Below are 14,503 nucleotides of genomic sequence, written 5' to 3'. Positions count from 1 at the left end.
ATTTATGGAATTCACAAACATAATTACAAAGGCTCTGATTAATAACAGACAAAAAAAAATAATTGGCCCACTGGTAATTTCCACAAAACAAAAGCAGTAACGTTTAATTAAGCCAGCTAAGATGGGACGATTTATGAGGAAGCTTGTAAAAGAGAATAGAAGAAAAGGGTTACACTTTATAAAATCGACTTCCCTTTATATTTATGTCAATAACATTTTTTTTTAAATTGTGGTCACTGTTATTATGTACTTTTAAGAGATTTGATCAAGCAATAAAACCAGCCTGGAAGCTTTGGGCTTATCTGCTTGGCTTTATTTTTGCTATATATATTTGACGGAAATTTTATCTTTGGTGGAAATAATGAACCTTTTACTAATGGCATAAAATTAATTTATGATGTGTTTTATTTTAATTACAGCGCTTGATTTGCAACAGTGTGGCATGTCTAATGAAGGAGCCAAAGCTTTGCTCAATAGCTTACAGTCTAGTACTACATTAATTGTTTTGGATGTACGAAAAAACCCATTAATCGGTGAGTTTAATATTAGAATTAGTTTGCTGATCTATTTTATGTTGAAAAACAAAGTGTAATGTAAATTTTCATGCACCTGAATTGCCTGCTGCAGTGAAATAGGCAGCATCAGTAAAATAAAATTATGCTGAATATTAAATCATTCAATGCTATTAGTTTTTGGTTAGTTTAGAGATACAGCGCCCATGGAGTCTGCGCCGACCAATGATCCCTGTACACTAGAGACAATTTACAATTTTTATCCAAAGCCAATTAACCTGCAAACGTGCGTCTTTGGATGGTGGAAGCAAAATGGAGCACCCGGAGAAAACCCATGTGGTCATGGGGAGAACGTACTAACTCTGTGCAGATACAGCACTCGTAATCAGGATCGAATCTGGGTCTTTGGCGCTGTAAGATAGCAACTCTACCTCTGTGCCACCATACCTCTGTCATCTTTGATGTTTGAAAGACATTTACACCGGTACATGGATGGGAAGGTTTTAAAGGGATTTGGGTGAAATGTGGGCAAATAGCTCAGATTGACATTTGGTCAACATGGATGAGTTGTGCTGCAGTGCCTATTTCCATGCTCTATAACTCTTTAGTTATTAGTTTATGCATAAATCAATAATTCTATTATTATTTATATTCATATGTGATAGAGCAGAATTAGGCCATTCGGCCCATCAAGTTTACCGCCATTCAATCATGGCTGATCTATCTTTCCCTCCTATCCCCATTCTCTTGCCTTCTCCCCAAACCCCTGACACCTCCTGACATTAATATTCTATTAATATTTTGATATTTTACAGAATTTGTAATTTTAATGTAGTCCACGATCTACAATGGTTTTTATTTGAAAGATCCCTCAAAAAAGAGCTTGTCATTTGGTAAATTTGCAGGTTTTCACTCAAACTGGCCACATTATGACTGTTTCCGCTGGTTAAATAACAAGAGGAAGAAGATTGAACTTTATTGCCTTCCATCACCGTGAGGAATGTGGAATCCAGTGATGGATGTTTATGTTGACTTTTATGTGGTTGTGTGTCTTGTTGCTTTTCACTTAGTATGGCTGTATAGTAACTCGAATTTCACTGTACCTAAATTGGTACATGTGACAATAAACTGACCTTGACCTTGAAACTTCTTTGAATCACAATTTCTGTAATTTTAAAAGCACAGTTCTACCATGCTCCAAATTGAGGTGCTAAATTAAGTTTGACGCAGAATTATGAAGTAGCAGATAAACAGGAACATGGGGATTATTTTATTTCCAAACATTACACTTTATTTGCAAAATTAAAATCCCCATGTGAAGATTCTTGAATCCAATATATATCTATTATTAACTGAAGAATGTAATATAGCCACAACACCGGAGTGTAAAGAAAAAAACCCCATTGCGCTGGTGTAACGCAGCAGCACGAGTTCTGTACTCTTATACTCCATGTGCCAACTTATGAAGGCAAGCATACCATATGCCTTCTTTACTACTATATCTACTTGTGTTGCCACTTTCAGGGAGTTACTTGGACCCCAAGATCTCTCTACGTTAATGCTTTTAAGGGTCATGCCATTAACTGTATACATTCCCCTTACATTCAACCTCCCAAAATGCAACATCTCCACCTACTTGGATTAAACCCCACCTGCCATTTCTCTGTCCACTTCTGTGACAGATCTATTTCATGTTGTAGGAACTTAGGTCAGTTGTGGGCGCTGCGAGTCGGCTCCCTCGACGGAGAGGTGACTTTTTGCATGTCACTTCTCCGCCTCCCCTCTCGCGGCCTATCAGCTTGGATTGGAGTGGCCTTTCCCGGAATTGGGCCCAGAGCTTCAGCAGCAGGCGCAGCGTGGACTTTTCCATCGCGGAGTGGGGGCGAACCCTTGCCGGGAGTCGCTAGAGAGGAGTGCTCCGATCGCTGGCCTGGTGACTTTAACATCATGGGGCTGTGGTCTGCGGAGCTTCTAGCCGCGGGCGTGGCGTGGACTTAGCATCTGGAGTCTGGGATCCCTTGCCGTGGATCGCCGGAGAAGAGCTCCGACCGCCGGCCTGTGGCCTATGGCATCCTGAAGCCGCGGTCTCCGGTCAGAAAGTGGCACTCTAAGCCGCGGAGTGTGTTCGACCGTCCCGACTTCGGAGTTTCAATCATCCCGATGAGAGGCCCTGTACATCCGGCCGTCTGTAGCGGCGACTACGGAGGGTTTACGGCCCTGACCACAAATGAACAAGGGCGAAGGACTGACTGAACTTTGTTGCCTTCCACCACAGTGAAGAATGCTGTGATGGATGTTTGTGTTGGATTTTATTAGGCAAGGCAAGGCAAGGCAAGTTTATTTGTATAGCACCTTTCAACAACAAGGTAATTCAAAGTGCTTTACATAAAACATTATAAGCATTGGAAAGAAACAAATATGAAATGACATTTAGATGTAAAACGATTATTAGATTATTCAGATAAAATAATTACAAAATTAAAAGCAATCAAATAAAATATTTGATTTGTGTGTTCTTTTTTTCAGCTGTATCGCTGCTGGCAAATTCAGTTCGTTGTACCTTGTTTGGTGCATGTGACGAATAAATTTGACTTTTTATATGTTGAAAATGTTCCTCACTATCCACAATTCCCCCAATTTTGCTATTGTTTGCAAGGTTACTAACAAACCCATCTACTTTTACATTTCCGTTGTTTTTATAAAATCTTAATTGTCTGGATTAACTACCATGAGAGACTTTCTCAAATGCTGTACTAAAATCTATGCAGACAACATCCACTGCCCTACTATCATTGATCACCTTCATCATCTTCATAAATCTCAGTCATGTTACTTAGACATGGCAAAGCAATGCGTGCTGTCCCTAATTAGCCAATTATTTTCCAAAAGTGAGTAAATCCTATCTTGAAGAATCCTTTCCAGAAGCTTCCCAACCACTGACTTGAGGATCTCTGTCTTCCTCCATTCTTAAACAAAGGAACAGCATTGGCTATTCTCCAGTTCTCCAGGTCTTTGCCTGTGGCTACAGAAGATACAAAGACCTTTATCAATGCCCTTGCAATCTTGGCTCTCTCAATAGAAACATAGAAAATAGGTGCAGGAGGAGGCAATATTTAGAAGGTTATTGGGATCCATTGGGATTATCCCGATAACCTGGGATAGATCCCACGAGGCCCTGATGAGTTATGATCTTAATACCCTTCAACAGCCCCACACCACCACCTCCCTGATTTGACTGTCCTGGTGTATCAATGTTCCCCACATTGTCCTCACTGCCCTCCATGTTCTTCTCCTTGGTAAATACAGCTGCAATGTACTTGTTTAGTACCTTACCTACATCCAAGCATAAATACCCTCTTATCATTGAACCTTTATCTTATTTACCCTAGTTACCCTCTTATTTTATTATACATATAAAAAGCAATGGAATTTTGTTTAATCCATCTCACAACAATGAATCAATGGCATTTCATTATTTATTTTGTCCCTTCCCATTACCTGCCTGAGTTCTTTCCTGCTCTCTTTATATTCCTTGAGGGCTCCGTCTAATTTCATCTAAAACTTACATATGTTTTCTTTTTTTGGGACCAAATTCACAATTTATGGTCATCCAAGGTTCCCTTACCTTCCCATCCTTACCCTTCCTCCTTACTGGAACATGCTGGTCCTGAACTCTGATCATCTGGCCTTTAAATAACTCATATTTGTCAGATGTGGACATACCCAATAACAACTACTCCAAATTTATTCTCCTTAGTTCCTGCTTAATAATGCTGTAATTTGCCTTACCCCATTTAAGTACCTTCTCCAAAGGTACAGACTTATCCTTATTCATAGCTATCTCAAAACTTATGGAATGTGATCACTGTTCCCAAAATGGTCTTCCACTGAAACGCCAGTCACCCAGCCAGGCTCGTTTCCCAAGACAAGTTCCAGTATGGTCCCTCCTCAAGTTGGACTATCTATATACTGTTTCAGGAAACGCTCTTGGACACATTTAACAAATTCTGCCCAGTCTAAGCCTTTTGCACTGAGTAAGCCCCTCTCAATATTGGGGAAGTTAAAATCACCCCCTACAACAACCCTTTGGTATCTCTCTGTAATCTGTCTATATAATCTGTTCCTCGAGGTCCAACTATTTTTTGGGAGGATTAGTGTATAATCCCATTAGTGTGTTTGCACCTTTGTTATTTTTGAGCTGTGCCCATATTGCCTGAGTGGATGAACTCTCCAGTATGCCTTCCCTGAGTGCCACCATGACATTCTCCCTGATTAGTAAAGCAACTCCTCCATCTCTTTTACCTCCCACTCTATCATTGTCTGAAACATCAAAACCATGGAACGTTCAGCTGCAACCAGGTCTCCGTAATGGACACAACATCATATTTCCAAGCACTGATCCAGGCTTGATTCTGAAGAAGGGTCTCGACCCAAATCGTCACCTTTTCCTTCGTTTCATAGATGCTGCCTCACCCGCTGAGTTTCTCCAGCATTTTTATCTACCTTCGATTTTTCCAGCATCTGCGGATCCTTCTTAATCAGGCTTGATTTCATGTGCTTTCTCCATGATACACCTTGCGTTTAAATACATTACTTCAGCCCATCAGTTTCACCATATTCCTTAACCCCTCCTTGGCTGTAATTCCTTTGAGATTTATTGGTCATAATCTTTACCTTCCCATCAGTACTTCGATTTGCTGACCTTCTGCTCTGGCTCTTTAGCCCCTGCCACTTTAACCTAACGAGTAGCATGTGAATGTTTCTGCAGGATCTTGGTTCTCCTCCAGTTCATGTACAACCTACACCTCCTTTACAGGTTATCTCTACATCTGAAGAGTTCCCAATAGTCTTACCCTGATTTAAAAAAACCCATCTCATGTACACTGCTACCCTACTTTGTCTCGTTTTTTAATGGATAGATGTCATGCTTTTTGTGATTTAGCCACAATTTCCAAATGAGGTAGCGATGGCCGATGTTGCCACTATAGAATTAAAGCCAGTTTTTACCCATAAACGTGTACAAATTAGGCACTTTTAAAATATGCAATTATGGTTAAATATTATTTCTAATCATTGTGGGAGATAATGATATTGAATTCTACATGTTTTAAGGAATCTAAGTCCTTAATTATTTCCATAACATACAATTAAAGATGTAAATTACTTTTAAAAGAAAGATTTCTAAAATGTATTATTTTGTGTTGAATATTAGGTAAAATTTGATTCTTAAAGTATTTACTTTGTAAATATTAACCTTCTCCAATTAGTTTTATGTTAATTTTTATGGGTACCAAAATTAAGATTTTTCATGTGAAAAGTGGTCCTACATTGCAATTCTTCTTCGGAGTTGAGATTGCAAGTGTTCAATAGTTTGGTTAATAGTTCTGCCAGGAATTAAAGGCTTATTCATTCCCACAATTAACTTACTAATTACCCCTTTTGGAATTGATGCACAATCAGAGCACTCATAATAACTGATCCTATTTCCGAACGGTTGCTGGGATTCTCAGTACACATCACCCAATTTGTAGGTTTGTATGTTTTCATTACAATTTGTATAGTGCAAGTGGTATTTCATGGCTGGTGGATGGGTAACAATCAATACCTCTAATCATTGTGTTTTTTTTTGTTTGGATCTATTTTTCATTTATGTTTTGAGTTTCTTTATTTCTCTGTTGAAAGTAAGCCGTGTGCTTCAAAATTAACGAATGGCTGCAGTGCCATCTGATGAGGAAATTAAGAACTTCATTGAAATTTCACGGGCTGTTTTACAGGCAGTTATAAATATGCCCACAGTCTCCTTGAATATTATCATTGTTGGTTTGGAAAGATTTATTAACAATTTACTGTACAAGTGCAATCAAGTTCAGGATTCCACCTATCTACAAAAATGTAGAAGAACAAAACTGATTGGCTCTACGTTCCTGGCACACTCTGCAGTTTAGACGAGAAGATTGAAATTGCAACAGTTCTACAGCAGTAACACAGGGAAATTTAAATTCACGTTGTATATTAATGATTTGGATGAGGGGGATTGAAAGCTTTGTGGCCAAGTTTGCGGATGATACGAAAATAGGTGGGGAGGCAGGTAGTGCAGAAAAAGCAGGGATTCTGCAGAAGGACTTGGACAGGTTCTGAGAGTGGGCAGAAAAGTGGCAGATGGAATATAGTGTAACAAAGTGTGGAGTCGCATTTTGGTTGTAGGAATAAAGGCATAGCCAATTTTCTAAATGGGAAGAGAATTCAGAATTTCACGAGGTGCTGGAATACGAAAACAGGGATGTAATGCTGATACTCTAAAAGGCTCTGGTCAATACGCAGTTGGAGTATTGTGAGCACTTTTGGGCACCATATCCAAGGAAGAATGTGCTGGCCCGAGAGAGGGTCCAGAGGAGGTTTACAAGAATGATCCCAGGAATGAGTGGGTTAACATATGACGAGGTTTGACGGCATTGGGCCTGTACTCGCTGGAGTTTTAATTACCTACAAACACCCCACTTTTTTAACCCCTCTCTTCCCTGACGCTATTGCCATTATTGTTGTAGCAATATTGTTCTGATTGTTACCAAGGAAAATAATTGATAGCTGTTCTTTGCTAAAAGCATTTGGCTACTGTACTTTAAATTTGCCTCTACTTTCCCTGTTTGACCTATCATTGGTGGAATTTGTGGGACGAGTGGCCACTTGACATATTGTGGCCATGCTAGTAATTTAATAAAGCTTTATAATTAGTCTAATATCCCATTTTCCCTCACAGCCAGAAAAGTATTTTTCTGATGTGTATTTATCCAGTTTTGTTTGGGAACTTACTGTTAATGCTGATTCAATTGCCCTTTTGGTCAGTGTATTTCAGATTTTAATAAACTTGCCAATATTTCTGGAACTAAAGAGTTTCTTCTTTGTTTAAAAATCCATAACTGAGCAATATTGTCAAATTTCCCTATCACTTTCAGTTTTCTTTATCGGGCAACTTTATTTGATCTAATTCCTTGACATAATTTAAGTATTTCCATGCCAATAAGTTTTAGTAAGTCTCTTGCAAACTCTTGTTCCTAAAACCAGAGCTGAAAATTGAACACGATGATTTTTTGGCATCTAAAAAATGTTTGATAAAGTGTATAATAATTTTACTTTTATCCTCTTACCTGTATTTATAAAGCAGAGGTCCATGTGTCTTGAACATATTTATTGATTTAACCTGTCATTTGTAAATATTTTCATGCATTGATGACCAAGTATCCTTGTTCCTTACAAAGTTAATTTATATTTAACATATAATCTGACATTATTCATACCAACATATATCACATCACATTTATTTGCGTTGTCATCTTGAGATGTATTTTACTAATCTATCATTATTCATTTGAAATCTGTTCCTGTTTTATTTGATCTTTACTATTTTTCTAGTTTTGTGTAACCTACATTAAAATTATGTCTCTGAGCCAATATTGAAATATCAGGTATTAGTCCTACCAACATACCAAAGGGGAATAGCACTGCATACTTCCTTCCTGGGATGTCATATGAGGAAAGATTGAAAAGACTAGGCTTGTATTCACTTGGTTTAGAAGGTTGAGGGGGGATCTTATAGAAACATATAAAATTATAAAAGGACTGGACAAGCTAGATGCAGGAAAAATGCTCCCAATGTTGGGCGAGTCCAGAACCAGGGGCCACAGTCTTAGAATAAAAGGGAGGTCATTTAAGACTGAGGTGAGAAAAAACTTTTTCACCCAGAGAGTTGTGAATTTATGGTATTCCCTGCCATAGAGGGCAGTGGAGGCCAAGTCACTGGATGGATTTAAGAGAGATAGATAGAGCTCTAGGGGCTAGTGGAGTCAAGGGATATGGAGAGAAGGCAGGACAATGAAATTCTTGCTTCAGCACACAGAAAATAGTAGGCATTTACTAGAAAACAGATCAATGTGTCCATATACTATAATATAAATATACACACACATGAATAAATAAAACGATAAAGTGCAAATAACAGATAATTGGTTATTAATAATCAAAGTTTTGTCCGAGCCAGGTTTAATAGCCTGATGGCTGTGGGGAAGTAGCTATTCCTCAACCTGGTTGTTGCAGTCTTTAGGCTCCTGTACCTTCTACCTGAAGGTAGCAGGGAGATGAGTGTGTGGCCAGGATGGTGTGGGTCTTTGATGATACTGCCAGCCTTTTTGAGGCAGCGACTGCGATAAATCCCCTCGATGGAAGGAAGGTCAGAGCCGATGATGGACTGGGCAGTGTTTACTACTTTTTGTAGCCTTTTCCTCTCCAGGGCGCTCAAGTTGCCGTACCAAGCCACGATGCAACTGGTCAGCATGCTCTCTACTGTGCACCTGTAGAAGTTAGAGAGAGTCCTCCTTGACAAACTGACTCTCCGTAATCTTCTCAGGAAGTAGACGCGCTGATGAGCTTTCTTGATGATTGCATTAGTGTTCTCGGACCAGAAAAGATCTTCAGAGATGTGCATGCCCAGGAATTTGAAGCTCTTGACCCTTTCAACCATCGACCCGCTGATATAAATGTGGGTCCCCATCCTACTCCTTCCAAAGTCCACAATCAGTTCCTTGGTTTTGCTGGTGTTGAGGGCCAGGTTATTGCGCTGGCACCATATGGACAGTTGCTCGGTCTCTCTTCTATACTCTGACTCATCCCCATCAGTGATACGTCCCAAAACAGTGGTGTCGTCAGTGAACTTGATGATGGAGTTCGCACTGTGACCGGCTACGCAGTCATGAGTATAGAGGGAGTACAGCAGGGGGCTGAGCACGCAGCCTTGAGGTGCTCCCGTGCTGATTGTTATCGAGTCTGACACATTTCCACCAATACGAACAGACTGTGGTCTGTGAATGAGGAAGTTGAGGATCCAATTGCAGAGGGATGCGCAGAGACCCAGTGCTGCGAGTTTGGTAACCAGCTTGGAGGGGATGATTGTGTTAAATGCCGAGCTGTAATCGATGAATAACAGCCTGGCATATGAGTTATTGTTGTCCAATTGGTCCAGGGCGGAGTGGAGGGCCAGCGAGATCGCATCCACCGTTGATCTGTTGTGGCGGTAAGCGAACTGCAGTGGGTCCAGGTTTTTGTCGAGGTAGGAGTTGATTTGCTCCATGATCAACCTCTCAAAGCACTTCATCACCACCGACTTAGTGCCACTGGTCGATAGTCATTGAGGCACGTCACCTTACTCTTCTTGGGCACTGGTATAATTGATGCTCTTTTAAAGCAACAGGTGAGAGGTTGAAAATGTACGTAAAAACTTCAGCCAGTTGGTCCACACAGGTTTTTAGAACACGACCAGGCATACCATCAGGTCCAGGCGCTTTTCGAGGGTTCACCCCTCTGGGGGATTTCCTGACGTCAGCCTCTGTGACTGAGACTGAAATACCATCACAGCGAATGGGGGCTCGGGAAGGCACATCAGTATTCTCCCTATCAAAGCGTGCGTAAAACGTATTGAGCTCGTCAGGGAGTGATGTTTCGTCGACATTCGAGCTGCCTCCTAGTTTCCAGGAGCCTTATAGGGCATGTTTTCAATACGTTTTGACCTTCCAGATACATAACATATATTACATGATCCTCATCAACAACAACTCTATTGAATATTATCACACTAACTTTTCCATTCATAACTCTATTCTGTCTTTATTTTTTCTGCTAATTCTCATCTAAATGCCAGTTCTTTCTCAGATTGGGTCGCAAAGTGGATCCTGTATTTTTTCTATTCAGCCTCTGCACAGCCTGCTTAAAATAAATTAATTTAGGAGAAGAAAAGTCTCCTGGATCAGTTACCAGTTCAATTTTTCAATTGGAAACAAATGTGCAGCACAATGAACTTTTTCTTGTTTAGATGTAGAATATTAATGCTCTTGTTAGTTATCTGTAAGATTTCAAGCTTTTTGAAGAATAATTAATGGAGGTTCAAAATGGCTCATTTCTACCCACAAAATAAACTGGTATTTTACAATAGGACCTGTGTTCTAGTTTATATCTGTGCCCCAATGTTTCATTGCCTCAGGCCAAGGTTAGGATAGCATAGCAAAATCAGCAAAATGGGCTTTAGCGCAGTGTATTTGGAAAAGTGCTAAAGAAAAATCGACAATGGACTCTCAATAGGCTCTTACTTCCTCCAAGCTTAATTGATTGTATTTATAATCCCAGTTTATTAAAATAACATTTATTGCATTTTAACCACATGTTTTCATTCCATTCCACTTCAAAAAATATCCTTTTGAAGAATTGAGGTGCTAGTTCATTCAATTCTATTGGAATCGGGTTGCTTCACTGATATTTGAGTTGCTGTGTTTTGTCAAAATCTTTTCTTTCACTCCATCAATTATTGTTTGTTGATTAAAATTCTGGATGGTTTTGATTCAGAACATTAAAACTTTTAAAATTCTGATCAACATTTATAATGCTGATCCTGTTTACTAACATATCAACAGCACAATTTAATTTTAATAATTGGAAGTCCTGTGATGTCTTGCAAAAATAAATAAATATTACATAGAAACAGAGAAAATAGGTGCAGGAGTAGGCCATTCGGCCCTTCGAGCCTGCACCACCATTCAATATGATCATGGCTGATCATCCAACTCAGTATCCTGTACCTGCCTTCTCTCCATACCCCCTGATCCCTTTAGCCACAAGGGCCACATCTAACTCCCTCTTAAATATAGCCAATGAACTGGACTCAACTACTTTCTGTGGCAGAGAATTCCAGAGATTCACCACTCTCTGTGTGAAAAATGTTTTTCTCATCTCGGTCCTAAAATATTTCCCCCTTATCCTTAAACTGTGATCCCTTGTTCTGGACTTCCCCAACATAGGGAGCAATCTTCCTGCATCTAGCCTGTCCAACCCCTTAAAAATGTTGTAAGTTTCTATAAGATCCCCCCTCAATCTTTTAAATTCTAGTGAGTACAAGCAAAGTCTATCCAGTCTTTCTTCTTCATATGAAAGTCCTGACATCCCAGGAATCAGTCTGGTGAACCTTCTCTGTACTCCCTCTATGGCAAGAATGTCTTTCCTCAGATTAGGAGACCAAAACTGTACGCAATACTCCAGGTGTGGTCTCACCAAGACCCTGTGCAACTGCAGTAGAACCTCCCTGCTCCTATACTCAAATCCTTTTGCGATGAATGCTAACATACCATTCGCCTTCTTCACTGCCTGCTGCACCTGCATGCCTACTTTTAATGACTGGTGTACCATGACACCCAGGTCTCGTTGCATCCCCCCCTTTCCTAATCGGCCACCATTCAGATAATAATCTACTTTCCTGTTTTTGCCACCAAAGTGGATAACCTCACATTTATCCACATTATACTGCATCTGCCATGCATTTGCCCACTCACCCAGCCTATCCAAGTCACCTTGCAGCCTCCTAGCATCCTCCTCACAGCTAACACTGCCCCCCATCTTTGTGTCATCCGCAAACTTGGAGATGTTGCATTCAATTCCCTCGTCCAAATCATTAATATATATTGTAAGTAGCTGGAGTCCCAGCACTGAGCCTTGCGGTACCCCACTAGTCACTGCCTGCCATTGTGAAAAGGACCCGTTTACTCCTACTCTTTGCTTCCTGTCTGCCAGCCAGTTTTCTATCCACATCAATACTGAACCCCCAATTATTGTTTCCATTATAATAGGATAGGAAAATATTAAGAATTCCAGGGCACTTAAAAGTGAGGAGGGAATAAAATATTAGATGAGAACTAGGGTGGATGTAGAAATGGATAATGTGTGGTTGAGGTTATGGGTGAGGGAACAAATATTGACACGGGGTTTGCAAAGGTGACGAAGAGGATGGCTTTTCTTATTTCAATGTTTCTGTTTTCTCCAATTGCTTACCCTTGAGTGGATTGTTTAAAGTGTTTGAAATGTCATGAGACAGCTAATGGTGCAAAACCACAAAATGAGTACAACTAAAGGGAGTAGCATTTACTAATTAAATATTGCAAGTATTATTGTTCTAATGAAATTTGATCAAAATGTACAGGCAGAACATCAAGTTATCAAACCAAAATTACCTCCAGCCAAAGTTAGTTACTCTACTCCACCTGTATGTTACATACAGGTGCACAACCTTTTATCCGAAAGCCTTGGGACCAGACACTTGTCGGATTTCGGACATTTTCGGATTTCCGAATGGAAGATTTTTAGCGTAGATTAGGTAGGTAGCGCGGGCGGCTTGAAAAGTCTGGAGCAGCTGCCTCCTCCCCGGAGACCGGGAGAATCATTGCATAAATGTTAGTCAGTTAGTTTGGAGGGATTTTATGTGGTGGTGGTGGAGTAGGGGTCAAGGGGGAAACTTTAATTTTTAGTCCCCTACCTGGTCGGCGACTCCCAACCTCGCGGAGCTGGGGGCTCCGTCCGGCCGCGGGCGGCGCCGGTTGGAGCTCCGACCCCGGCAACTCTACCCCTGGCTGCGCGGCTCCAAATCCAGCGACGCTCCACGAATGTTGGGAGTCGGCGGCCACAGCGCTCCGGAGCTTGCCGCACGGCGACCCGGTAAGGCATTGCCCGCTCCCAGCGCTGCGACGCCGCCGACTCCCAACATTCGCGGAGCTGGGGCGTCCGGCCGCGGGCCGCGCTGGATTTGCAGCGCCTCGCAGCCAGGGGTAGAGTTGCCGGGGTCAGAGCTACAACCGGCGCCGCCCGCAGCCCCACCGGCCACAGCGCTGCAGAGCTTACTGCACGGCGACCTGGTAAGGCATTGACCGCTCCCCGCCTCTCTGACCAGGTAGGGAACTAAGAATTAAAGTTTACCCCTTCACCCCCCCTTCACATAAAAGCCCTTCAAACTAACTGACTAACATTTAAGCAATGATTTACAGATGTTTAAGCGTCTCCCGGTCTCCGGGGAGGAGGCAGCCGCTACAGTAGTACAGACCTGGGTTGACCGTGGGTCGTTTCGGGTCAAGTTTGGCGCCAAACGCGAGCTTTGGTGCGCTGACGACATCTGGAAAAAATGGCCAGTTTTCGGAGTTTTTTGGTTTCCGGAACTCCGGATAAAAGGTTGTGCACCTGTATTGAGTTACTGGCAGTCTCTTTACACGTTCAACACAGAACATTAATAGGTGCAGAATTAAGGATGTGTGCACAAGAGAGTCATGCAAGTTATTCATCATCTATTTCATTTGGAGCCTATCAGCCATTCTGGTACTTATTTATACAGGTTGACCTGCGCGTTCTAACAATGTGCCAGTTTCCAGGATTAGAACATAGAAACATAGAAACATAGAAATTCGGTGCAGGAGTAGGCCATTCGGCCCTTCGAGCCTGCACCGCCATTCAATATGATCATGGCTGATCATCCAACTCAGTATCCCGTACCTGCCTTCTCTCCATACCCTCTGATCCCCTTGGCCACAAGGGCCATATCTAATTCCCTCTTAAATATAGCCAATGAACTGGCCTCAACTACCCTCTGTGGCAGAGAATTCCAAAGATTCACCACTCTGTGTGAAAAAAGTTTTCCTCATCTCGGTTTTAAAGGATTTCCCCCTTTTCCTTAAGCTGTGACCCCTTGTCCTGGACTTCCCCAACATCGGGAACAATCTTCCTGCATCTAGCCTGTTCAACCCCTTAAGAATTTTGTAAGTTTCTATAAAATCCCCTCTCAATCTCCTAAATTCTAGAGAGTATAAACCAAGTCTATCCAGTCTTTGGTGAGACTCCAGTCTATCCAGTCTATCCAGTCTAACATGTATTGATGCAAAAGGAATGTAAATGACAATTAATTTAGAAAACCCAACACATGGAAAATAACCTGAAGTTATGTTCTGTTGACAGAAGTGGGCGTAGATAAGTTGCCAAAGGAGGATAGTTTGAAACAAATTGCGGACCTGAAATATTTGGCTCATAACATTTTGAATGTGCAATTACTATTTTTAGAATGATGACATATGCAAATGCAATTTCCTATATGTCCCTAATTTACAGACATTCAACTTTTATAGGCTGTGCCATTGGACTTT

General features: G+C 41.2%; 1 protein-coding gene across 3 annotated transcripts in view; it reads left to right on the top strand.

Annotated features, from left to right (window-relative positions):
- The window catches only part of cep78 (centrosomal protein 78), a 134,841-nt gene that overhangs the window by 65,328 nt on the left and 55,010 nt on the right, over window positions 1-14,503 (top strand). For all 3 annotated transcript variants that reach the window (XM_055633027.1, XM_055633028.1, XM_055633029.1), the window contains one exon: window positions 420-533. In XM_055633027.1, the coding sequence (XP_055489002.1) occupies window positions 420-533 (114 nt within the window). The remainder of the gene's footprint in view (window positions 1-419; window positions 534-14,503) is intronic.

Source organism: Leucoraja erinacea, chromosome 3, assembly GCF_028641065.1.
Source record: "Leucoraja erinacea ecotype New England chromosome 3, Leri_hhj_1, whole genome shotgun sequence".
NCBI classification, from domain to species: Eukaryota; Metazoa; Chordata; class Chondrichthyes; order Rajiformes; family Rajidae; genus Leucoraja; species Leucoraja erinaceus.
The sequence above is the reverse complement of the archived record's forward strand: the minus strand, read 5'-3'. Positions and strand labels throughout refer to the sequence as shown.